The sequence below is a fragment of the Carlito syrichta genome, unplaced genomic scaffold, assembly GCF_000164805.1.
Source record: "Carlito syrichta isolate Samal-C Ts95f unplaced genomic scaffold, Tarsius_syrichta-2.0.1 Scaffold303036, whole genome shotgun sequence".
NCBI lineage: Eukaryota > Metazoa > Chordata > Mammalia > Primates > Tarsiidae > Carlito > Carlito syrichta.
This window is the reverse complement of record NW_007247132.1, coordinates 629,163-657,053: the sequence shown is the minus strand read 5'-3', so window position 1 is coordinate 657,053 and position 27,891 is coordinate 629,163. Positions and strand designations below refer to the sequence as shown.

General features: G+C 41.4%; 1 protein-coding gene across 1 annotated transcript in view; it reads right to left on the bottom strand.

Moving 5' to 3' along the window:
• LOC110595587 (probable E3 ubiquitin-protein ligase HERC3) overlaps nt 1-25,704 on the bottom strand; it is a 59,378-nt gene extending 33,674 nt beyond the window's left edge. Inside the window, exons 1-2 of the mRNA XM_021712046.1 lie at nt 25,632-25,704; nt 14,391-14,645 (exon numbers count right to left, since the gene is read on the bottom strand). Coding sequence (XP_021567721.1) covers nt 14,391-14,616 — 226 coding nt within the window. The 5' untranslated portion in view covers nt 14,617-14,645; nt 25,632-25,704. The remainder of the gene's footprint in view (nt 1-14,390; nt 14,646-25,631) is intronic.
• Nucleotides 25,705-27,891: the final 2,187 nt, after the last annotated feature.

The following is a 27,891-nucleotide window of genomic DNA, read 5'->3' as shown; positions in this document are numbered from 1 at the left end:
CCCGGCTGATTTTTTGATTTATTGTAGAGATGAGGTCTCGCTGCCCAGGCAGGTCTCGAACCCATAGGCTCAGGCAATCCACTCACCTCAGCCTCCCAAAGGAGTGAATTGAGTTCTTCTGGGTATATTCCCCGTAGAGGGATTGTGAGGTGATATGGAAGGTTGATTTTTAGATCTTTTAGGAATCACCACACTGATTTCCAGAGGCTGTACTAGTTTACACTCCCACCAACAGTGTAGAAGTGTTCCCTTTTCACCACATCCTCTCCAGCATCAGTTATTTTTTGAGTTTTGATGGCCATTCTGATTGGAGTTAGGTGGTATCTCAGTGTAGTTTTAATTTGTATCTCCCTGATGACTAGTGAGGCTGAACATTTTTTCATGTATCTGTTGGCTGCTCATATATCTTCTTTTGAGAAGTGCAGAGGTGTCCTTTTATGTGACCAGAGGCCTGAAGGAAGTAAAGGCATCAACCATGGAGAACCCGGAGGAAGACAGTCCTTGTGTTATACAATAGCAAGTGTAAATGCTCTGAGGAGGAGCCAGTGAGGCCTGAGGACAGAGTGTGCAAAGTGGTGGAAGAGTGGTAAGAGATGGGAGAGTGGAAAGAGATGAGCTGAGAAACCAACTGTTGAATGATTTAACAATATGACTATGACTGCATGGCAAAGGGTCAAGGGCAGAAACAGGCAGAACAGTTAGAAACTACTGCACAGATCCAGACAAGATGTGATGGTAACTTGGACCAGAGAGGCAGGAGTAGAGGTTGAAAAAAGGCATCCAATTCTGGGTATATCTTCTCAAGACAGCTCCTACATAGATGGGGTTTTTGGTTTTACTTTTCTTTTTTTTCTTTATATATATATATATACACACACACACACACACAGTTAGATGGAATGTGAGAGAAAACAAGAGAAATCAAGGACGACTTCAAGGTTTTCGGCCTGAAGAATGGAAATGCCATTTCCAGAGAGGAAGAAGATCAGATGAGAAATAGGTATAATCAGTATGGTTTTGGATATGTTACGTTTAAGAAGTCAATGGCACATCCAAGGGGGGATTTTCAATGCACATCATGTCTGAAATTTGGTGAAGTTGAGGCTGGATATAACTTGTGAGTCAAGAGTATAAAGATGGTATTTAAAGTTTTATCTTGTGACTGTCCATTAGATTTATTCCATCTATTCTCTAGAGGATGAGTAGTCTGCTTCCATTATTCTGTCATTAACATTGCTGCAATAAGCATACCTAGAAATATTTCCCTATGCTACTATATTGCATAAGGAATCTTCCTAAAAATGGAACGCTCATTCAAAAGGTATGAACATTTTAAATTTTACTAAACACAGTCAGTTGACTTACAAAAAGATCTCAGCAGCTCACACTTCCTCCATCAGCACACGGCAGTACCCATTTTCCTACATGAGTGAGCACTAGTATTACTCTTAAAAAATGTCTTGCCAATCAAAAGGATGATGAAAAGGTGGTAGTCCACTTTAATTTTCATTTTCCTGAACACATCTGCATAAATTCATCAGCCATTTGCAGGTACTCCTCTGTAAAATGTCCATTTTATTACAGGGTTGCTTATCTTTCTCTCATCAAATTATGGGAGCTCTAGAATATGAGAAATATAAAAACTTTATCTTGGCCATTGGTGGCGATTATTTCTCCCAGTCTGTCACTCACCTTCTGGCTTTGTGTATGGATGCCTTATGCCATAGCATTTAAAATTTTCATGCAAACCTGTCAATCGTATCCTTTAAGGCTTCTGGACTACCTGTCTCACATTGCAACCCTCAGGTCTCTAAACACATTTCCTTATCTTTTTCCTATGACTTTTGAAGTTTTTTTTTTTTTACATTGACGTCTTTTATACATTTGAAGCTTACTTTAGAGTGTAAAGTGAGCCAAGAAGTCTAGTTCTGCATGCCAGGCAAATAGCCAATTATACCAACACCATTTATGGAGTAAACCACCCTTTTCCACTGAAATACTCTGTCATCGCTTGCCTGACTGACCCGTGCAGCACTGCAATCTTGACCAGAAATAAATTCTGCATAAAAGCCTGGCGAAAAAAAGTCAAAGTACTCCAGGACTTTATATAAATATGCAAATTACAGAGCAGTGACATACAAAATTCAGAGTCAAGAATGAACTAGGGGAAGGGGAACAACAGCACAAGTGACACAGAAGACTGAAGCATGGTTCCTTCTTGCCTGTGGCTGTACCCTCCTTGCCATGATGGCCAGGCAGAGGAAGGAACACAGAGCAGACACACTAAAAACAAACAAGGACAAACATGCTTGGAAGTCTTTGGCTTCTTCCAGTCTTCCCTGTCACAAAGCTTTCCTGGTTGGTTCCAACCAACGTACTGCACCGCCCCTGGCTGGACACAGAGGGGTCTGTCTAAGAAGGTCTCCAGATGCCTCTGTCTGGCTGGAACAGATGTGACCTGCCCAAGTGTACAGTCTACTTAAACTGAACAAACTTGGAAACAGTGTTAGCTGTTTTCTAACCCCAAATATCTAAGTCAAGGTAGTTAAAGTTATTCATAAAGTGACTTAACAAAGGGATGGCAGTGAGGAGATGAAGTGAGACTTCGGGTTTGTTTTTCCCCTTGAGTTTATAAAGTGCTGAGAAAAAAAAATGCTGTAGATACAGGGGCCCTGTTCAAGCTTGGGTGAAATGTACTGGCACTCTCCCTCCACTCAGTAAGTCCAGAGGGGGTATGTGTGTAGGGAATGTGTGTGTATGTGTGCATGTGTGTGTATAAGAGAGAGAGAGAGAGAGAGAGAGAGACAGACAGACAGACAGACAGACAGACAGAGATCCTTCATTGCCCTGCAGGCCCTGGTCTATCCCTTCTCACTCCTAATCACATTTTATCAGTTTAGAAATAGAGAAAACAGCTATTTACAAATCCTTGACTAAAGATGAGCCCCTTTCTACATGAGAGGGCAGCACAGGCTTTCCAGCAAATCAGAACAGGGAAGGAGACAGACAGCTAGCACTTCGGTAACCAACACAGAGCCTGTGGTCAGCAGAAGGCCTACAGCCATACACCACTCATGTCCCTGCATTGCAAGTACTGCAGGCCTTACCAGTGCCATTCTGCTTCAAAAGCTACCCTCAGGGACAAAAGAAGAACAGAAAGATGGGTAAGACATAGGTTGTTAGCACTCATAAAGACATGCACAAACGTTCAGCTTCCCATTCACAGTCAACCAGTTTGAAAGCATCCTTATCATCTGTGACCTGGAAGTAAACAAAAAACACTCCACAATTCACTCTAGCCTCTTCCTCCATCTGAAGGGAAGGGAGAACCTAGCTTGTGCCTCCTGGTGAGTTCAGCATGGTTGCTATCTCCAGTCTCCCCATCTTTTTTTTTCTCCCCAATCTGTTTTCAACTTCTCGCTTCCAGCTGATTCTGAAGAGGACCTAGCATTCGCCGCCCGCCTGCTGCCATCACTTCCTTGAGGAAAGCAGGGAATTTGCTGCCCGAAGGCATAACAGTCCCCAGTCCCCACCTTGCTGGGCTCCTATTTTGCCTTTGTGCCCAAACAGTCTCTGTGCGCATGCAGAACACAGACCCTGATGTCTCCATCAGCACAACCCACTCACTCTCACCAAGATCAGTGCGGTTCCTATAGCATGAAGTCCAATCCCAAACCAATACATGGAAGGTTCGTTTCACATGGTGGACACTGACTTACTGCAAATCTATCTGAAGTGGAAAGTGGGATTTTTTACTGTTAAGGGGGGGCTTTGCAAGCTTTCCTTAGTATGACTTTGAAAAGAGGAAAAAGAGGGCCTTATAATCCTCCTTCTAGCAGTACAAATAACTCCCAAAAAGAGTCAACAGGCTGAGACGCTGCTATGACTAGACCTCACGGAAAGTTCTCAGACTCCCACTTTTTTTTTGGAGACAAGGTCTTAATATGTTTCCCAGACTGGCTTCAAACTTCTGGGTTCAAGCACTCCTCCTGCCTCAGCCTCTTGAGTAGCTGGAACTATAGGTGGTCATCACTGCACCTTCAAATTTTAATGAGGTAAATCCTATTTCTTTAGAGAGTCTGTGAGTCCACTGAAAATGTTTCCATTTCAATAGTTAACAGAGTAGCAGAGCAGAAAAATACCACAAGGGAAAAAATAATCAACCTTTCAACATAACAGGCCAATTCTGGCACCTGAAAAATATAGCATCATGGCAGGGCAGGTAAAGCGGGAAATAAATGCAGGTTTTAAATGAGGCCCAAAAAATCTTACACCCACAGCAGTGGGCTGGAGAGTTGGCAGGAAGAGTAAATCTCTGCCTCATGACAAAATTTTACTCCCAGAACAGAAAGATGGGGCGGCTGATAGTGTCACTGTGCCACCTATTTAACCAATCCCAGAAATACCTCTTCTCATGTAAAGTAATAAATTTTAGTCATTTTTCAAGCTCAGATAGTTTAGTATTCTGTTACTTGAAACTGAAAGCATCCTGACTGACACATGCTCATTAAAAAAACAAAAAACAAAAAACAGGGATCAGATAGTTTTAGACTCTACAGTGATCTCTTAAGACTTAAGCAACTGCAGAATGGAAAACCACTTACATTCTTTCAGGTCGTTTACAAGGGTGACCAAAAAAAAACCCCAGAATTTATTTATTAAAAACTGTGTATTTATTCTTCCATGTTTAAACTTCAGTCACCTTCAAAGGATTCTGATGCAATACACCTATCAAGATGCATTTTTTACTGCTCAAAACAGTTTTGAACTTACCAATTTTGATGCCTTTTACTACTTCTGCTGTTTTTTGTTTCACCTCTTCCACATCAGCAAAATGTTGCCTTTGAGGACTTTTTTCAGCCGGGGAAACAAAAAAAAAATTTGCTCGGGAATAGGGAGGGTGGGGCACAGGGGTCATGACATTTTTGGTGCACACAGCACAGTGCGAACAGATGCGCTCGTAAATCACCCATCATGAAATGGGCAAACGTGCTGGGGGGAAAAAAAATCTCCCCTAAAAAATTCACTGTAGCAGTCTCTCTCACGATGCTAGCTGGTACACTAACGCTGATGGGTTCCTAGAACACTTACCTAGTAGGGAATCCTATACTACAAGGGCCAACTGTCCAAAAAAATGTAATTCCAGTTTTTTGGGGTCTCTCCCTGATATATCTCTATTCAAAGATTCACCCCCACCAAAGCTAACCAGAAGCCTAAAGCAACTTCTCAGCTGGGCTCGAAGTCAAGGATTGCACTTCATTTTCTGAGTCTATGCAAGACCACACTACCTGGCTAATTGTTGCCAAACCACTGTAAGACCTCCAGGAGCAAGGGAAGGCAGTCCTTGGTGTGCCAGAATATCCACAGTGGCCTCCTTTGATTTCCTTATCTTTACAATGCTGGATGAGGCTGTCGGAGGCAATGTTAACAACAGCCTAGAGAAAAGGTATACACATGTGCATTCACATGGGTATAATCAGTATTTATATATATAGAGTACACAACATTTGCAAGGTACTTTTTTTGGCAACAGTAAGGTAAAGAATCCCAAAAAATGGAAAATAAAGAAAACAGACTGTGCTTTAAAACTCAAAAATGAACAAATTATGCATACAGTCCCTTAACAACCACACCTCACAGAGTCTCCCCCTTTGAATGTCCATGCCATTCATCAGATCCTACAGTGTTAAGGGAGCCTATAAAAATGGTCAACACAATTTATATGTGAGTATATCTGTATACATATATAAACTGTATAGATTTGTAAAGAATTTATTTATTTATTTGCTAGACTAGCAGGATCAAAAAAATTATAGTGGAAAGTGTTAACACAAAATACTACTACTACAAATAATAATAATAATAGCTACTACTAATTGAATGCTTACTATAAGCCAGGCATTATTTCAAGTAGCTAACATGTAACTTATTAAACTTATTATTATTACCTTCATTTCACAACTGAGGAAACTGAGACATAGAGAGTTTAAATAACTTTTCCAGAGTCACCCAACTAGTCCATGCTTTCATTCATTACACTGCTTCCATAATTAGATAATTTTAGTTGTTGTAAGTCATTTAATAATTATAATCAAAATTTCAATATACATTTTAATAATGAGTGAAGAAACGATTTGAAGTCTACAGGGATATGAGACCATATATCTGTCAGAGGGTTGCCAAGGATTTCAACATTAAAGGCTAGCAAAAGGCATTTGCTCAGGGAGACTTACAAAGAATTCCAGTAGCTCTTGAAGAGCTGTAAAATTTCAGCTGACTAATACATTAAGATACCCCATCTGGACTGATAAATTGAGAAACATTCTACCTACCCTAGATCTATAAGGATCACCGATTATAAACCTAGACGAGAGATTATCGAAATCACCAACTACAAAACTACTATTGCAACACCAAAATTCAAAATTAAAGGGTGGACTTACCAGAATCACAGAACATCCCTGGAACTTTGAAACCATCACAAAACTGCCCCTTCTCTGAAATGCTAGACTTCACTCCTCCCACAAACTTACAAACCAAAGATAAACATGAACCTTATAATGAGTGTGGGTATAAAAGATGACACTTGTTTTCAGAATTCAGCACTGTTGGTGACCTGTCTCTTCACTGCAGGATAACTCGTATTTTGACACACAGGACCTTATCACCAGCTTGATATGCACTGTACTGCATGATATAACCTTTACCAGTATATCTTATACTCCCACCTACTCTATAAACATCCAAAGGGTGAGATCCACACTAAATTTGTTGTATACTAACAGTATCTAGAACAAATGAGGAAGTTAGTAGTCTAATCACTCAGTAAATATCTGCTGAATCAATGACTGAAGAAGAAGTAAATAATTCAAGGAAATAAAGAAACAAAGAACAAGAAGCAAATTGTGAGGCAAAAGTTATTAGCCTGAAATATGAATTATCGTGTGTACTTTTGATTTGGTACCCAAAAGGCCATAAAAGAGCAGGCTGACAAACAGTATTCTGATGACTTTCAAGATGAGAAGGAAATTGTTTCTTAGTGCCTTTACCAAAGTACCCTGATTATATTGGTATTTAACCAGTAAACTAAAGAATACAAGTTTCTTGGTGGCCAAGCTTATATGTTTATTATTTCTTCTATAAGTACTGAGGGGAAATTAAATGTAAACAACAAAAACAGCTTGAGAATAAAATCTTATTAGGCCTTCCCAATTAGACTGAGGTAAAAAAAAAAAAACAAAAAAAAAACAAAACCTGTGCAGCTGGGCGCGGTGGCTCAAGTCTGTAATCCCAGCACTTTGAGAGGCCGAGGTGAGGGCATTGACTGAGCCCACGGGTTTGAGAACAGCCTGGGCAACTTGGTGAGACCGCATCTCTACAATAAATCAAAAATTAGCCAGGCATGGTAGCCCATGCCTGTAGTTGCGGCTACTTGGAAGGCTGAGGCAGAAGGATCACCTGAATCTAGCAGGTCGATGCTGGGGTGGCCATGAGCGTGCCACTGTACTCCAGCCTGGGGAATGGAGTGAAACTCCAACTCAAAAAAAAAAAAAAAATGCCTGTGGACAAAACTCTAGGATTATTAAAACCAAACTGTCAGTACTCAAGTAAGACTCAAAGTCAACTCCCTTTTCTCCTTTACATATACCTTGAATAATAATGCTGACCTATTTACAGGACTATCATGAGGATTAATCAGCTTAAAAATGCTAAGCACATCAGAGATGAAGATAACTTATAATATGTATAGTTAACTATTTTTATAATTAACAAATAAACTGAACTCTTATTTCATGATACAAACCACTGCGTTAATTACTGGAACGCAATACTGCAGATGTTTAAATCACAAATAAACCTCTACTCATGAGTATGCTCATTAATGAGTATATATTTTCTAAAACACTCAAATATCTTTGAAGAAAGTTGGCTGAGTGCCAGAGACAGAAAAAAATAACTTTTGAATAATCACTCCAGATGATGAAATCATTAAATGATAGTTGCTCCTGATCCTCAGACCTCTGAACCAGAAACCCACCCAATTGGCTATCAAAAATGGCAAGACATCCTACTGGGTTTGATTACAACCGTATCACCGCCATTAAAAAGGGTCATTTGGCTTCCTGGACCACCGGCCACTCCTAGTAAAAGGAATATGGGACCTAAAAGTCAGTGCTGAGATCTGAACATTTCCTATGGCATCTTCTGCCTTTGACATTTGAATTAGGACCATGAAAAGGCGCTCTTCAGTAACAGGAAGTCATCTCAGGAATTCTCTTTCTGCTCAGCTAGTTTGCTTTTTAGCAAGAGCTGATTAACATGGCAGAGTTACTGCGTCCTTCAGATGCCCAAGAGCAATTTGAGAAGCTAGTCAACAGCATTACTTCTACCACGGTTAAGAGCAACCACAGTTTGGGGAATTGAGGCTTTTGGACATTCTGCTTTATAAACCTCATTTATCAAACAGCAGAAGAGCCATTACATATGGTGATGGGCATTATGTAAATGCTCAGACTGAATACAAAATGTGAATGTGAATTGGATTAAATTACCTACAAGAGAGAAACTCACTCGGGAGGAAGTAAAATGAACCAATCACAGATACAAATCAGACAGGGTTGCACAGAAATGTTAGGCTTGCTTATAAATTGTTACCCTTGGGGTTTGCTGTGAAAAGTTTTCCTGGGATGTACATGCAGAAATTTTTTAATTGAGCAGCGTCAGAGAAGATTAAATTAAATAAGTGCACCTACCACAGTTCTGATCTAATCAAGATAGGGAGAGCGATTAGAGGACACTGACATAAATTTGGACATCCCTAATAACAAAGGATTCGTTAATGCTAAAATCTCAATCTTGGAAATCAGAGTATGTATGGAAAAAAGAGAGCTGTCCATCTCACTAAAGAATAGTGTTTACAATATGGTTGGTGGGACTATGTGTGGTATGGTAAATGGAGGTAGATTTTTAAAATTTTTGTCTATGGGCAACCAATCTCTATTTTACTTAATAAGAGAGATCAAGATTGACTTAATGCTCAGTTATAAATTAACCACTTATAAAAAATAACGTTTAGAAAAAAAACTCATGTTCTGTTTGCTTGCCTTATTTATAAGTGGGGGGAAGGGCATACGAAGTCTTCCTATAATGCCAGCTCTATAACTCTATACCTTATGAAATCATAAGATAAATTCATGGACAAAAACATAAGAAAATTACTAATAATCCTAGAATATGTCTAGTCAACAAAACTCTCTCTAACTTGAGGGATAAAGTTGATATCAGAATGTAGGGTAAGAGGAAAGGAGTGAAAAAACCTAATGAAAGAGGAATATGCAAAAGAGTTATAATCCAATACTTTTTTTTAAAGTTGGACACTGAGTTTAGATGGGGCTTGAATACTCTGCATATGAAAAATGACTATGGAACCACAGACCTCTTTGCCACTGGCCAGAGAACAAATGAATGAGTCATGGACACATTTAAGCTAGAACCCTATGCTGCCTGACAATGGCAAAATATTTGTGGCCTGCATGAACAGGAGTTTCAGAAGTTGCTGTGCCCTTGAAATGCCTCCTCCTCATCACAGGCAGAGACACATACAAAGCTGGTCATACAGGGCACTGCTTACATGCGAAGCAGAGACAGTACCAGGAAAACCCGTAGCTTCAAAGGCAGCAACAGCAATCAGAAACTGTTAGATATTCTCAAGGATTGGAAGAACGGGGTCTCCAAGGCCTTCAGAAACGGTATTCACTCTTTGGCACATCTAGAGAAAGTATCCCAAAAAATTGAATGCATGTGCCTCGCAGCTGTACCTGTAAGAGACAGAATGCAGCAACTGGCATCCGATGGCTGGCAGCGCAGACTCAAGGCCTGGGTGCCTTGCCCAGTCTCTTGAACCACCACCTTCTCTCAACTTTTCTTCACCTCAGCAAGGTCAGATTAAGTGGCTCCCAGGGTCATTGACATTTTAACAGGAAATAAAGTTTCAAGGCGATGAGATGAATTTTCCAGACATGTGCTAGATAACCACCACACCCATGCTGGTAGAGGCCCTGACAGGAATCAAAGTAAATCCAGTCAGTAGAGCAGGTGTTGATGGTCCACTATTACTCCACTTGCAGACACAGCTGCTGAAGCAAGAAAAAGAAACCTTACATTTTCCCCTTGGAGGTAGGCCACCACAGAATTAACTCCTTCCACTCACTTCCTCACATTCTCAAAGACTTGGAGGAACTAGTCATACACTCACTTTTTTAAATCCTTCATATTTCAAAGTCAATGGATCTGGACACGGTGTTAATTTGAGGCCCGTCACGGACTTCCCTGCCCTGTCCATCGGCTCTCCAGGTCATGGTTCCCAATAAGCAAACATGGAAAACAAGCTCCTTCTCTTCTTCCTACTGATTAAAAACAAACCCAAACAGTACCCAGATTTAGAACACACCTACCAAGGAAAAGTTCAATGAAGAGAGGGAGGCACCCACCCACATAATCTTTCCATTCAAAGAGGCACTATTCCACAGCTGCTGTGGAGTTTATAATTAACAGACAAGCTTAACCAACAACAGAAATTTCTGGAATCTCTTGTAATTTACACTAGAGTCTGGCTTATTCCAAATTTAGATCAGAAGCACAGGCTGGATTCCGAGGCTAAATCAGAACGCCTTCCTGGTACACCTCTAGCTTGGGTTGCCTGCAATCACTCAGCCCTGCTGAAGCTGCAGGATGACTGAGGCAGCCCAGGTGCAAGCTGAAACAGGGCGGCTCCCTCATGTGCAGAGACCCACCAACACCCGCCAAGAGCCCCACAGGAACCGGGTCAGAAGACACTCAGATGTATGCCTCACAGTGTTCCGTAGGGTGAACCCTCTCACCCCAGGTTCCAAGATCCAGATGAGCAGTGAGGCACGTCTGAGCACCTGGCTCTGCAAGGGAGGGTGGGAAGAGGTGGCCTTCACAGACTGCAGGTCGCTTGTGGAGTCTTCTTTACCATTTGAATTCACATCCTCAAGAGCTACCATATTAGAACAAGAAGTCTGTCTCCTCCTTTTACACAGGGAAGGGAATTGAGACTCAGAAAGAGGAAGGAACTTGCCCAGGGCCACACGATTATTTCCTAGAGGTTGAAGGACTACACCCCAGTTCTCAAACTCCCAGCTCAGGCGTCCTCCCTGTAACTCCAGAGACAGTACCAGAGCAAGATAGTGACATTGCACAGTAGCATGGCTTGTGAGGCATGATACAGAATGCCAGACATCAGACAGAATGCCAACATCAGTTATTTACACAGACTGCCTCCACTGAGGAAAGAGCAGGTACTCTAATCCCTGTTTCAGGTCAGAAAGGGTGGTGCCTCCATGAAGTTTAATCAGACTGCAGAGCTGTCTGTACAGAAGTACTGGAAAGATCTCCGCCCAGTTCCCAAAACACTCCCTTCAAAAGCTGGCTGACGTGGGTACAAGTCCCTCAAGGATCACTGGAGTGAAGTCCCTAAGTCCTAGCTGAATATGGACATTCCTGAGGGGAAAGAGCAGCCTGCTGGGCTGGGACCTGCCACTGATCCCTCTGTAGGCTTAGGTATCACACAATGACTCTCACCTAGGGAAACAGCACATTTAGGAGCTTATTTTGAGACCAGAAGGAAAACCTTGGCTTTTAATCTTTCCCAATACAAAGACCATTTGTAAAAGTCAAATTTCTCCCTGCCATCTCCATGGAGCTAAATATTATGCTCTGAATGAAATTAATTGGTAAAACACATGAGTAGGATTTACTAATTTTGGAATTAGTGGCACTAATTTTTATTTTAGTAAACAACAGAATCATTTGAAATCCTGTAGTCTCAGGTGCACTGTACATGTGAGGGATTGATCTGTAGATGAGCCTACAAATGTGATCCTGGAATCACGTTCCAAGAGCTCAGAGCCCAGAGGTTAGGAAAGCCCAAAGATGAGCAGGCCTGTGGATGACTGGGGGCGGGCAGCTCCACGAGGGAACCCAGGGCAAAGAATGAGGAAGAGGAAGTCCACAAAGCACACTTCACATGCTTCACAATTTTGCTTAAGCCCTGCAGTCTTTTTTCCAATGACCAACATAAAAACTAATGATTATGAATTTATACTGACAGTCAGGCAGGGAAACTATGGAGTAGTCACTTACTATGGGAGGGAATAAATATAAAAGACACCAGTGTCACAGAAGAAATGCTCATCCTGATGTCAAATAAAAGAGTAGAATCTTCTAGAAATGACAGCAAAGTTATTCTTTAATGAAGCTTTTTCAGCATATGGATTTGATCTGAATTGAATAAAAAGGACAGTAGGTAAACAAAAATGGCACATACCCATAGCTAGTGTGACAGATATGTGGTCACAATTCAAGACCCTACTGTGGGGTATTGTCTGGACACGGACTAGTTCCCATTATCCTGGCTTCTTCTTGCCCCTTCCTTCAGGGAGCAGCCTCTGACCAAGGTTGGTCTCTGAAGGACATACATATTCCCAGTAATGAGTCATGGGATGCAGGTGACCAAGCAAAGCTAAAAGCAATGTAGTCCACACATTTAATCAATATGTCTACACACCATATAGGAACATAAACGATTAGCATGATTGCTTTGATTATAAAACTGCTTGCTGTACTGCTCCGAAGTGTGAATTCATCACTGACCTGCCGCCATCAATACCTTCTGTAAGTTTTAATAAACCAGCATCTTTCCCTGGTTGACCTACAGGTGATTTCTTTGAAACAAGGTAAACGTTATGTGCAAGCCCCCTCAGATTTACCTACCTTGTCATTTCCCACCAAAAGGAGAACCATTTATTTACACATCATCACTACGAAGAGTACCTCGTTAAAAAAAAAAAAGTAAGTTGGGCATGGTGGCTGAGCCTGTAATCTCGCACTTTGGGAGGCCAAGACGAAGGATTGCCTAAGCCTGGAGGTTCAAGACCAGCCTGGGCAACTTGGTGAGCCCTCGTCTCTACAATAATCACTAAAACTAGTTGGCCTAGTGGTGTGCATCTGCAGTTCCAGCTACTTGGAAAGCTGAGGCAGAAGGATTGCATAAGCCCAGCAAGTCAAGGATGCGGTGATCATGAGCATGCCACTGCACTCCAGCCTGGGCAACAAGAGTGAGACACCAACACACACACACAAAAAGTACCTCATAACTCCATGCTACACATATACTGAGAGTCAAACTTAGATTCTTTAAAAGTAAAATTAGGTTGGCCAGAGGCAATGGCTCACACTTGCAATCCCAACACATTGGGAGGCCAATACAGAAGGGCTGTTTGAGTCTAAGAGTTCGAGACCAGCCTGGGCAACATAGTGAACCCTCAGCTCTACAAAAAAGTTTAAAAATTAACCAGACGTGGTGGTGTGCACCTGTAACCCCAGCTACTTGGAAGGCTGAGGTGGAAGGATCGCCTGAGTCCAGGAGATCGAGGCTGCAGTGAGCCCTGATCATGCCACTGCACTCCAGCCTGGGGAACAGAGTGAGACCCCAACTCAAATAAATATAAAAACAGGAGGAAAAAAACTCCAACCAACAGACTTTAAATATACATGGCACCTGTTATAAATAAATTTAAGGAAACTAATTAGCCCCCTATCTTTTCAGCTTATCATCTCCCATCACCCTCTCTTCCCAGGCTCCCCACACTCTCCAACATGCCCTGAACAAGTATTGTACCTTTATATCCATACCACTGAGCATCAAGTCTGCGGTAAGCTTGGCGTGCCTGCCACATTCATTCATATGTGTGTATACACACAAACACACACACACACACACACACACACACACACACACACACGCCTAAGTTGTCCTCATCCTTCCTACATGACCCCCATAGGCAGAGTCAATCTGCCCTTCCCCACCACACTTCCAGTGTATTCTCTGATGACCTCACACAGATGTCCACAGTAGCACCTGCCATCGGGGGTCACCAGAGCCACATCATCACCGTATCACTCTCATCTCCCCACTAATAACACCAAGCAATACTCTGTACCAAATGCTTGACAAAAGCATGCTGCAGAAACAAAGGAATGAACAGGTAATCAGGGAGAAAAGTTTCTGATACTGATTGTATGAGGATAATCCTGTTCATAAAACCGTCATCATGTCTTAGTATCCCATGACCGGGGAAAAGCTGTTTCTCTAACTCTGAACTAACTACTCACCTCCTCTCTCCTAGTAATGGATAGTATATTTGTTATCTAATAAGGTAAAAAAGAAAAAGCCTGTTTTTCCACTAAAAGGCTCTAATTAGACATGAAGGATGCAAACATTGGAAAATCCCTGCACTGTTCAAAGGAGTCTCCCTGACAGCTAAGCACATGCTGGGGAATAGTCAAGGCAGACAAGGTGCACTCACCTGGCTTATTTCCTTCCCTCTCATGGCCCAGCTGCCCTTTGGTATTCAAACCACACGTGTAAACTTCCCCGTCCTCCAGCAGGAACACGGAGTGGTTGCCCCCACAGGCCACCTCCTTGACGCTCCTGTCAGATATGAATCCGCACACCTGGGGTTCAGTGACAATTCCTTGCAGGTTGGTGCTGATACCAGGTTGGCCCAGAGACCAATATCCCCAGCATAACATTGTTCTTATCTTTCAGAGAGTCATGTAGCCTAGAAGAGAATTTTGTGGGGGGGAAAAAGGTTAAAAAATAAAAGAAAATAAATAGGCTAGAGAAAATCAATTCAAGTCATAAATATAACCAATTTTTAAAATAACCCTCCTCTGAACATCTTCAGACATCTTGCATCCCCAAGAGCAATGTGTTAATATTGCTGAAAGTAGTTATGGTGATGCTATTTTTGTGTTTTAGTAAGAGCTTTAAAAAATGTTTAAACAAGTTTTTGCTAGCTTCAATGAATAGTGAACACAAACAATGTGGTTTTCAGGTCACTGCTGAAGAACAGGACAGGCGCCTGGCTGAAACAATCTTTGCAAACCATTAAGGCAGTAACAGTTTTGAAATTACTCTCCTGACTTCACCTTATCCTTTCTCAATGCACCTGTCCTTTTGGTTTTCTGCTTATTGGATTTTTTAAAAAAAATTCTGACTCAATCAACAACTTCAGGTGCCCTATTGTGAGCTTGGTTAGTAGTATTTCACCACTTGCAATGAAAATAAGAAATGCGGGGGAAGGGGTGTTACCTTGTCTGCCATCCCCTCACTCACTGTTCCAGACCTGAGTCAAGCTTCACTTACTACCTGAGAGAGCTTCTGAAACCATCCCAGCGACAGGCATCTGCAGCCCTCTGACATATCTGCTAGACTGCCTTGACGGGCAGCTTCCTCTATAGCTTTATAACTTAATTTCCAAAGGCAGATTTTAATCTCCTTCAACATAGTGGCCACAGTATAACACGGACCTCACTATTTAGCAGGTAAACAACTTTTGGCTGATGGATTACAGCAGACAGTAGCCTAAAGTTTCACTGCCTTTTAACACTTCATGCTTCCCTTTCATAAAAACAAAAACAAAATCTCATCTCTCTCTACCACTTTACACCCATTAGGATGACCAGGTAATGACAAGTGTTGGTGAACAATGTGGCAAAGTTGGAACCCTCCTCCATGATTGATGGGAATGTAAAATGGTGCTGCTGCTTTGGAAAACAGTCTGGCAGTTTCTCAAAATGCTAAACATAGAGTTACCATATGATCCAGCAATTGCACTCCTAGTTATAAACCCAAGAGAACTGTAAAACTACATCCACACAAAAACTTGTACATGAATGTTCATAGCAGCATTATTCATAACAGCAAAAGAAATAACCCAAATGTCCACCAACTGCTGAATGGATAAATGAAATGTAGTATATCCATACAATAGAATATTATTTGGCCATAATATAAATGAACCAGGAAAACATTATGCTAAGTAAAAGAAGCCAGTCACAAAAGTCCACATATCATGTGATTCCATTTCCATGAAATGTCCAAAAAAGCAAATCCACAGAGACAGAAAGGCTAGTTGCCTAGGGCTGAAGGAGAGACAGGAATGAAGAGAGACTCATCTTGTTCTTTTAGGAGGTGGTGAAAATGTTCTAAGTTTAAATAGTGGTGATGTCTGTACAACATGGTGATATACTGAATATATGAATTTTGCACATTAAGTGAGTGAATTTTATGGTATGTGAATTATACCTCCATAAAGATTTTAAAATTGTTTTACATCTTTTTCTTGCTACAGATCCACTGTCCCTGGTCATCCATGTCAGCTAATAAGACTTTGTTGAGTTCTTCCTATTGCTGAAGTTGGAAATCTCTAGTAGGTAGCTCTTCTGTTCAGAAAAATATCTTACGGGCTTCTCTGGTTTTGAAAGAAAGGTACATGATTTAGAGAAGAAATGATAGAGGGGAAATCCCAAGCACATCTTATCAAAAGGAAGAAGTTCCTCTTTAAGACACCAAATTAAGAGGGAGCAACAGAAGCCTATAATATGGCTCCAAGTTTGAAACCTGGCCAGTAAGTAGTAGATTCTCTGTGACAGAGAATAGCTGATGAATTTTGAGAACCATCATGTCTAGCAGTCATTCTAATGTTGTTGCCTGTTCTGTAACTACTTTTGAGAATCCAAAATCTTCTGTCAAAGTTAAGATACCACACCCTTACAATAATTGTACTTTACTTAGCATGGGTAAAATCAAAAGAACCTTGAAAAAAAGAATCCACAGAGCACTGACATTTGGACAGGAAGCAAGAGTTTGGGGGTGAGCCATGATAGAAGTTGAATATTATTTTTCCCCTCCAAAATTCTTAGAAATTTGGGGACAGTAAACCTCTAATTGGCATGGTCTTGGGTTTGAATCACTTTATTTGGATGTTTTAAAAAAAAGTGCAGAAGATTGGTCTTAAGAACGTGCAGATTATATTTCAGTTTCCCAACACACATTTTAATCATAATTTTGAATATCCTTTTTTAGCCAGATTTCTTAAAGCTGCTATCATTGCCTCCACAATGAGAATCACTGTTCCAGGTTCTATGGGTCAAAGTATCAGGATTTCAAGGCAAGACTACAGACATCAAAGGTATCTCACCTAATCTTTTAGATATCTCACCTTATCTTTTGCAGTATTTATGTCCCAATGAAAAGAGGACAGATTCTAAAGGAAATGGTGAAGCCTTACTTTGAATTACAGTACTATGCAGAACACATCAAAGTTGAATTTAGCAACCAATCTACAGGAGAGAATTTTCACTAATTTCTACGAATCTAAATGTACAAAAGAGATAGCTAATTGGCTATTCTGTGCAAACTCAACTTTTAAAATGCCAGACTCCTTTTTCCCAAGGTAAAAGCATGCCCAAATAGCTACACATTAAAGATTACAACACAAATGAAGCTACTGCTTTCAACCTTTCTTGACAACAATTACAGTACTTTGTCCTTAATAACATTAATTTGTATGTACAACTTAATTTTAAAATGACCTTATGGTAAGCTTTAAACTCTTGAGGCTTTCAGGAAAGACATGAAAAGGCTCAAAATAAAATATAAAACTGAATCTCAATGTGCTGTTTTAGCCAGGAAGTTCTGCTTCTTCCCAAGATTTTTATTCCTTGTCTAGACTCTTAAATGTTATTCTGTGAGTTATTTGCAAAGATTAGGGAGGGACAGGAGGAGAAATAAATTGCAAAATTGGCAGGGGAGTGGTGGTGATGGTGGCATAAGGATATACATTTAAATTGACCAGCAAGACCACACAATCTATTCGTAATTTAATTTTCCCAACTTGCTCAATTGCCATTATCCACACTAATAGCTTTCTTCATTCTTAATGTTTTATTAATTTGTGTTATCTTGCCTACCAGTAATTATATGAGTAACAGCATAATGCTCACTACATATCAGTCACTAGGCTAATATATACATTTCACATCATTATGTCATTTCATTATCACAACAACCCTGTGCCTTAAATATGATTTTAGCCTCATTTTCAGATAAAGCAAGGCTCAGAGAGATTAAGTAGCATACCCAAGGTCACACAGCTGGAAGGAGCAGAACCAGGCTATAAATCTAGGCCTGACACCAGTGTCCACATTCTTTTTTTTTTGAATTGGAGTCTCACTCTGTTGCCCAGACTGGAGTGCAGTGGCCACTCCCGGCCACCGCAGCCTCGACCTGCTGGGCTCCAGCGATCCTTCCGAGTAGCCGGAATTACAGGCATGCGCTACCACACCCAGCTGATTTTTTTTTTTTAATTTATTGTAGAGATGAGGTCTCGCTGCCCAGGCAGGTCTCAAACCCGCGGGCTCAGGCAATCCACTCACCTCAGCCTCCCAAAGGCGCGGGATTACAGGCTGAGCCACCGAGCCCGGCGAGTGTCCACATTCTTATCCATAGGGTTACACTGCCACCCAACAGATTTATATGTCACCTACAAAACCGCAACACAAAAAAATATTTGCAGAATGACTCAGTGGCAGTCAGTATACAATACAGGATGTCCTGAAAACTTAAAGGTGCTCCCTGAGAGTGAAACTAGTCAGAATTAAGAGATAATGAATGAGATCAGGCAGCTGTAGCACTAAACCAAGCATAAACAATGCATTTAAAAATACGGTATCGACAAGCCATGACTGTATGTCTACATAAGGATCTGTAAACAATGTTCACATTGGCTTTAGTCATACAGAACAAAAATGGCAACAACTCAAATGTCATTAATAAACAATTAAGCAGATTATTGTATAGTCACACAATGGAATACTACTCATCAATTTTTAAAAAGAGGAGGGTATTGGGGCTGGGGAGAAGAGGCCATGACTGAAATGCATTGACTAATAATAATTGCAAATAGTTATGAGGTACAACGTGATATTTTGCTATATGTATATATTATGGAATCAGTAATCAAGTTAATTAACATATTCATCACCTCACATATTTTTTGTGGTGAGAACATTTCAATTTTAGTTTGTCAGCAATTTTGAAATATATAATACATTATGTGAGAGTCACTATGTAATACATCTTAAAAATGTATTCCACCTATCTAACTGAAACTTGTACCCTATGACTAACCTGAAATGCATCTGATGGAAAAGAAAGCTGTAATCTAATGTGGTTCTTCTTTCTAAACAATGAGATTAGGTCTTGTTGTTTTTTTAATTCCTCGTATGTATTATCTACCGCTTTTTTCTGCTACTCTCTCTCTCCAAGTCCTTCTTTATCTGGTAACAAACTTCACTCCACTTTTGAACCCTGACCAAGACAGTCAGAAAACGTCACCCCTAAGCAATAGCACATGGCCTACACCAAGTCAATCAGAGAATGCTAGCCCTAAGTCATAGTGATTGGCACAGGGATAGGTTCACACTCCTAATTGGGGCAGAGTACTTCCCCATTAAGTTCCACCGTGCTCTGATGGAAGGCTACCTTTTCACCTCTGGGATAACTGAGGCTGCTGGAAGCTATCTTCCCTGCCATACGAAGGACACCTATCAAAGATGATGAAGCTCCATGCATAGAGATTCCTTCAGAAAGAGACAGAAAGAGTCCCAGTGATGTGGACTGAGCCTTTTGCCTGGACTCAGCCCCTCTTGCCTGGTACGGGCACCACCACCTTTACTCTAAGTACAGTTGATCTTCATTGTTCATGAATTTCATAAATGTGAATATCCCTACTCACTGAAATGTATTTAAAACCCCAAAATGAAAACTACTTACAGAGTTTTTTCAATCACTCCCAGACATGTGCATAGAGACGAATAATTTGAGTCACTCTACATGCACATTCCTGGTAAAGGGACAAGGGGATGCTCTGTTTTCTTGTCTCAACTCACACTTTAAATAAGCATCCTTTTTGCATCGATTTGGTGTCACATTTTTTTGCAATTTTTGTGCTTTTCGTGGTGATTTTGGTGTTTAAAATGGCTCCCAAGCAGACAGTAGAAGTGTTGTCTACTGCTGTCTGGTGTTCCTGGGTGCAAAAAAGTTTTGATCAATATATATGAGAAAATATATGTGTTAGATAAGTTTCCTTTATACGTGAGTTATAGCGTTGACTACGAATTCAATGTTAATGAATGAACAATAGAGCACATTCAAAAATGGAACAGGAAATCTGCCCATCTGTATGTGATGCCTCCCCAGGAAAATCTACAGTAACATCTATAGTGTATGAGAAATCTGTAGACAAGATGGAAAAGCAACCCAATCTGTGGATTCATGAGATGACAACCAACAAAAAAACAAAAAACACAGAAGACAGCATTAATGTGAGGCCAAAAACATTTAGATCACATTACCCAGAAAAATGTTAAACTTTTCTCAACTATATAGTCTAGCAATACTGCATGCAATTATTTGCAAGAAATATATTCTAAATAAGGCTTTTAGACAGAAACACATATAAAACAAGGTTATGTATTTGTTTTGGTTTGTTTTGTTTTAAACAGGCTACTCCACAGGCAGAGTGGCCTGGGCAGGGAAATAGGGTGAACAGCCACGGTTATATATTTCTTGGCTGACAAAAATGTTGTGATCAGAAGCTTGCAGGAACCTACCCTGTACTTCCCCAGAAGCAGGAGCTCTGTATTCACTAAGTTAGCATTCACAGTGCCGCTATAGGACATAACTATCTCAAATAGTGAGAATCAATCACATATATAGTCTAATTGGTCCCTTTCTGTTTAAACTTGTATGTTTAAGCTTGTTCAAACTGTGTTTCTTTCACTTGTAATAAAAAAAACTCCTGGCTGAGAATAGTAACAGTTACATTATTAACAATAAGAGTAGGTAAGACTTAATTTGATCTTATGCTTTGTCTGGTACTTTTCTATGTGCTTCACAGATATCAACTCATTTAATCTTCTAGGACAGTGGTCCCCAACCTTTTCGTCATCAGGAACAGATTTCGTGGAAAACAATTTTTCCACAGACAGTAAGAGTGGGGCAATCATCAGGCATCAGATTCTCATAAGGAACGCACAACCTAGATCCCTTGCACACGCAGTTCACGATAGGATTCTGGCTCCTATGAGAATCTAATGCCTCCCCTTCCACCCCCGCCCACCCACCACTCACCTCCTGCTGTGAGGCCTGGTTCCTAACATGGACCAGTACCAGTCCACAGCCCAGCGGTTGGGGGTTAGAGACCCCTGTTCTAGGAGACAGGTTCTGACAGTATCATCTCTAATGTACAGATGAAGAAAATGAAACAAACAAAAAGGGATGAAGAAAAGGTAAAGAAAGAAAGACAGAGAATATGACTTGACTACATCACACAACCAGGTAGTGGCAGGACTAGAATTTAAACCCAGAAGGTGCACTCTTGGTCATTATGGTATATGGTAAGGCACCTAGAAAACGGACAGCCAAAGAGTTAGACTGCTCAATGTGCCTCCAGTACTGTCCAGAAAGAACAAGTACCCTGATTAGTCAACCTGGTTATCTGACCGGTCAACTGATTATTTCTCAACAGTAAAGATGGGTAGATTAGACTCCTTAACATTGGTCATTAAATTCACCCAGATAATTGCCTTGCTTAGATTCCATCAGCAAGCAACCTTAAATAACTTGGCTTCTAGGGCAGATTCCAAACAGTGATTACAATACTGTGACCAGCAGACCAAAGCATCCCAGCCTTCTTGGAATTTCTACTTCACATTATGAATTTGGTATCCTAGGTCTACTAGCTCTTTATAAGTTTGTTTAGCATGGGTCAGTTCTGGAGAGTGACCTGAACTCTGAGTACTTTGGCCAAGTAAAATCCTGGGTAAGCAGCCTGAGGTTGGCCTCATACCTGATTGACTAGTAAAAACAATTTATGAAAAAAGAAAATAAAAAGAACTAATATCCAAGAAAACTTAAAAAACCCTTCCCACTTGAGTTATAGTAATTAAATCTTCAATGAGTCAAATAAATACTGCTTACCAAGAAAATTACACAGCAACCACAAATAATATGTATCTATGAATGGATCATCAGTCCTAACAATAAACAGGGTCTAGGTCATCATGGTGCCCAGCCAAAACCACAGTGGAAGGCACTGCAGTTCTCTAGTCTTCAGGAGAGAAGTCCAGTGTATTGAAGAGAAGCCAGTCAACAATACAGCTTTCACTTCAAAGTACAATCTAGCTGAATCCCCAAATCTGGTAGCTGCTGCCATCCATGACTTTCTTTTTCTTTCTTTCTTTCTTTTTTTTTTTTTTTTTAGATTAGAAAAGAAAGTTTATTTAGAAAGTAGTTCAGAGAATCAAGGTGGATCCATCTCTCCAAAATTGGAGAGGGGTCCAGATGCTTAAGGAACTTCTGGCCGACTTTCAAGTTCTAACTTCAGCAATGGTCTGCTGAATGTCACTGGGTATTTTGATCTCCCTCATTCACTGCCTCTTCCTTGCCCCTAAAAGAGAAGAATCTTTTATTCCCTTTCAATACATTCGATTATGAATTATTTCCCCTTCTGTTCTTAGTTCGAAGGACAACTTTCTCTTGATAACACACCGGTACTTTCTTCAATCCTTCTCCTCATCTATTCTTGGTAAGAGATTCAAGATAATCTTAGCAGGGCTTAAGGGTTGAAAGGACTAAAGTCCAAGCCCTGAATTAACCACAGGTGAGCTGTGAAACCTGGAAAAGGATGTCTAGCCACTCTAAGCCGGTTTCGTCTCTAAAATGGGGAGAGAAGCAAAGGGGCGTTGTGAGGACTAGTGAGAAAATGAATGTAATTGCCTGGCACGCAGTACTAAGTGACCAATAAATGTTAGCTGCTTCAATCACTGTTCCTCTGACTCCTCATGTTCTTCTTAAAGACCTCAGCAGACAGAACAATGCCTAGAAGAGGCTGGGAGTGTGATGCCTTTCTTTCTCCCTGTGATTAGCATTAGATGTGTCCCCCCAAATCTGCACCGCAGCAAAGCAGCATCACCACCATCTGCCCTTACTGTCATGAAGGGGATTTGAGGCTGCCAAAAGAAAGTTGTGTGGATTTTCTTTTAAATCCTGGAGAAGGCAGGGGAAGGAGTCAATAAATCTCTTTTTACTAGTCCTAGTGAGCTGAATGCTAAAAGATAACCATCAATTCCTAAACTTTGTCTTATAATCAGACTAGGCACTCAACAGCTTAACCACTGACTCTTATTCCTTTGCTTGCAAGCCACTGAAACCTAAAGAGCACTCAGGCAGGACTTCTAATCTTATTTAAAATGAGAATAAACTTTCTTTCAATAGGCTTGGAAGTAATTACCTGAGTAGTGTGTACGTGAAGATGGTCTTTTCCAACAGCTGAAAAAGACAATGTCCAAGGCTTCAGTGCTTTGCAAGTACTCACTAGATCCAGTCTTTAAATAAATGTGGAGCCAAAACTCAAATGTACCAGGAATTAACTCTGATAACAAAGAAAATTCATTGTAATGACATGCTATATTGGCAAAAATGTTACTACCACAGGCAGAAATGGCAAAGAGAATCCAGCTTTTGTTGTCTTCTCTCTCCCCTCCACTTTAGCTGGACTTTGGTCCTCTAACCCCTTCAGCCAACACAGGAAATGTTCCTACTGCTCCCCTGAGCACTTTCTTCTAGGTGGCACTGGGCTCTAATAAGCTAGAAGAATGACCTCCCTTCTGTCTGCCTAAGCTATCGGTTGCCTACAGAAGCCACCGACCAGACTGGCAAGAATTGCAAAATCTGACAATACCAAGTCAAGGAGACACACAGCCAGACTCTTATAGACAGCTGGTGGGAGTATAAATTGACATAACCACTTGAGAAAACAAGTTGGCATTAACTGGTGAAGATGAAGATGTGAATACCTCACAACACAGTAATTTTACTCCTGGGCATATGATCAGCATTGTACAACTCCTGCACTAAGCTGACAACTAGAGACATAAAGATGGATAAAACCTGGAAACGTAGAACTTTCTGTAATAATGGAAATGCCATGCATCTGTACTATCCACCATGGTAGCCAGTAGCTATGTGTGGCTATTGCACACTTGCAATGCAGCTAATACACATGAAGAACTGAAATTTTAATACCACTTAATTTTAATTAAACCTCAATGTAAGTAGCCACATATAGCTATTAGCTAGATTACTATATAAGGCAATGAGAAACTTGTGAACATATGCACCAAGATATGAGTAAAGGAATGTTTATTTCAGCATTATTTGAGATAGAAAAAAAAAACACAAGAAATAACCCACATATCCATCAATAAGAAAATAGATAAACTTCAGCACAGACATAAAATGGAATACTGTGCAGCAGTGAAAAATAAATGAACTCCATCTACAAGCATCAGTGTGGTTAAGTCCTAAACACAGTGAGTCACAGAAGAATCCAGAGTATGATGCATTTTTACAAAGTTCAAAGCACAAGTACAACAGATATATTATTTGGAGATAACAATGATAATAAGCAAAAAAATCATAAACACAAAATATAAGCTAATGATTGTGAAAGCAGCAGGGATGGAGGGAACAATCCAGAAGGAACACAAAGGGAGGCACATCAAAACCACAGCTTATGTTTTGCTTCTGTCCTTTTATCATTATGTTTCTTAATATATACATCACACACATTATGTTGTGCTTACAAATATGTCACAATGCAAAAAAAATGCAAAGTACTGTTGAGGCAGCATCACTGCTTCTCCACCTCCTCCACCAACACCCATCCATGTACAAACTGGGAGCTTCTCCATGGAGGAACCAGGTCTGACTCATCTTGGTGCCTCCTGTTCTCAGCAGAGTATAGGAGTACAAGAGAGGCTTGATAAGTGCTCAGTGACCTGAAGCCTGATCTGAGAAAACCAGAATTCCCACAATTTCCACCTGTTACCAGTTTTGTTTTCCAGGTAATGTTAGATAAAGATTCCCCACCCTCACTGATCATAAAACCAACTCACTGACATAAACACCTGCCCTTGCCACCACCAAGTACTATTTTTAAGTGTACTAAATGTCTAAAGAGGACAGTTATGTTATCACACCCATCATCTTATTAAAGAGGCCTTAAAAGTCCATTTAATTCAACTTCTAAGCAAGAGACTTACAATCCTAACCTCATTCTAATGACTGCTGAGGTCTTGGAGAGACAAGTAACTCTAGACCTCTAAGAATTAAGACCAGAGCCGAGTGCAGAGGCTCACGCTTGTAATCTCAGTACTTTGGGAGGCGGAGGCAAGAGGATTGCCTGAGCCCAGGGGCTCAAGACCAGCCTGGACAGCTTGGTGAAATCTTGTCTCTACAATAAATCAAAAAATTAGCCAGGTGTAGTGGTGTATGCCTATGGTTCTAGCTACTTGGAAGGTTGAGGCAGAAAGATCTACTGAGCCCAGCAGGTCAAGGCTGTGGTGGCCATGAGCGTGCCACTGCACTCCAGCCTAGGTGACAGTGAGACTTCGACTCAAAAAAAAAAAAAAAAAAAAAAAAGAATTAAGACCAGAAACCAGATCTCCTATCTCTTGGGCTCTCCTTGTTTTCTTCACTACCTCATAGCAAAAGAAGGCACTGACATTTGTCTCGGTCCCTCTCTAAGGCAGCTATATTAGCCTGAGCTGATAACAGCATTAAACAAGATAATGTATATAAAAGACTCCACTTACAAGATGAGAAAACTGAGGTCCCGAGCAATTAAGTAACTCACCACAAGTCACACACTTGGCATTGGACTATAAGCCAGAAGTGTTCCACCACACCTTGTAGATCTGCAAGCTGAAGAATAATAATGAACGTTAGTACAGAACTCTGTAAAGTGCTTTCATGTTATTGAAAACAAAATGTCAGCAGTTAACTTTCAAAAATAACAATATCTTTCAATTATTCAAGCTTCAATATTCCCCAAGTACTGTATCTCAACACTGGAGTTTGGTGAAATACTAGCAAGAAAACCTCTAACCAAATATGAGGACATCAGTCATCTCTAAAAGTGAACCAAGGCTTACATCTCATCTTATAAAATTTCTGACATTTGATAGGAAGTAGTAAAAATCTCCCTTTTAGGGCAGGAAGATAAATTTTTAGAAAATAATTCCATTTTGTCTATTTTATTTTTCCATGTATCACATATAATAGCTTATTTTGCCACAACTGTTATAAAGACTTTCACTTTTCATTCCTCATTACCACATCCTCTATCTTGCAAAACAAGAAGAGATTATCTGAGAGGCACCTTAAGTCTCTCAAAACAAAATGTCCTGCATGATTTTAAGATATTATCATCATAACTTTATTTCTACCTTCTTATGTAGAAAATCCCATTTAATTCTCCAATATTACTTATATTACTGCAACTGAAGCAAAACTATCTTATGTCTCCAGTAGGGGTGCCACTCTCATTAATTATTAAAAAAATGTCTTTAATTGGTCATATAAATCTTAAGAAATTAGTTTCTCAGAATGAAATGCCATAACCAGTGGCTTCAACCACACCATTTGGAACATTTTGGAATCCTGTTTCTTTTTTCAAAAAGGAAACCCCAGCTACTTACTGAACAAGGAGAGCTGGATGCTAGTTAACCCTGTTTCTGTCTTTCTTTGTTTTCATGCCAAAGGAGTTCTGCCAAAGAGATTTCTAACTTGTCTCCTTGATTACTGCATTATACTTTCTCCAGAAGGTTCCTAGCCTTGACATGGGTCAGACAATGACACGGAATGTGTAATACATCTATTTTACTTTAAAACATTTAAACTATCTACTTTGCTTTTCTGATGTATAATGCAATACCTCCTCCCCCAGGATAAAGGAAAATGCAAAAGGAGAGAGCTTCACAGTAATCCGCCTGCTAGAACATGACACCCTCTCTCTCTCTAGTCACTGCATTTTAAAAGGCTACTAATCCTCATTTTTATTTTCTTTCTCCTCAGTCTAGAGTCGAAAAAAATCAGCTCACTTGATGTTATCAAATTATCAGATGAAAGGTTCGAGAAATAGCTTCCTATTTGTGGAAAGCGCCAGAAGACACACAAAAATGGAAGGAAGCTCTTGAATCGCCTTTCCCAAAGCATTCTGCGTGCTACGGATGCGAGCAAAATCCTGGAAGGCTTCGCTGTACATTTAAGGCACGTCCTAACAGGGCTGATTCGAAAGCTAAAGTAAAAGGCAACCAGAAAATAGCCAGAGACAAGGATGGACCAACAGCAAAGTTCAAGTACATATCCCCGGGACCACGCACAGTGAGTCGCACGAGGCGCAGTCCCTGCAGGCTCCTCTGTTCCAGGTTGCACGAGCTCCTCCCTGCCCGGTTGTCCCGGAGTGCCCACCCCACTCCTTCACGAATGACTCAAAGTCCCACCTGCCCGCGGCCGCCCCCGCTCCCGCCACCCCCGCGCCCGTCCGCGCACTTACGTGTCCGCACACACACGCGAGCACACGTGTCCGCACACGCCCTCGCCCCAGCCCCGCCCAGGAGGCGGACCGGGAGTGGCCGCCCGGCCCGGCCCCCGCGAGGTGGGTGGCGCCGGGCCCCGCCGCCCCACGGGCGCTGTCACCGCGGCCGCCGTGCCCCGCATCCCCGGCGCACACGCCTCGCGGCCGCCGCGGCCCCCCCAAACGCCGAGGCCTCGCCGGCTCCCGCTGGGCGTGCAGGCGCCCGCGCCCCGGTCATCGGAGCGCGGGGATGTCATCAGAGCCCCGCGATGCAAACGGGGGCAGGGGACGAGGACCGGGAGGGTCCACCTTTTGACTTCCCGCGTCGCAATTCCTCCCGGGCTGCGGGCGGAGGCGCCCCCATCTGGAAGGCTTTTTAGCCTTTCCCGGCGCGGAGCTCTCTGGCGTGAGGGCGAGGCCCCCGGGGCGTCCCGACCACCCGCGCCCCCGCCCCGGTCGTCGCGGGGCTGCCCTGCCGCCGTGGCCCCTGCTGCCGCCGCCACCGCCGGAGGAGCCGCAGCCGCCCCTCCGGGAGCCG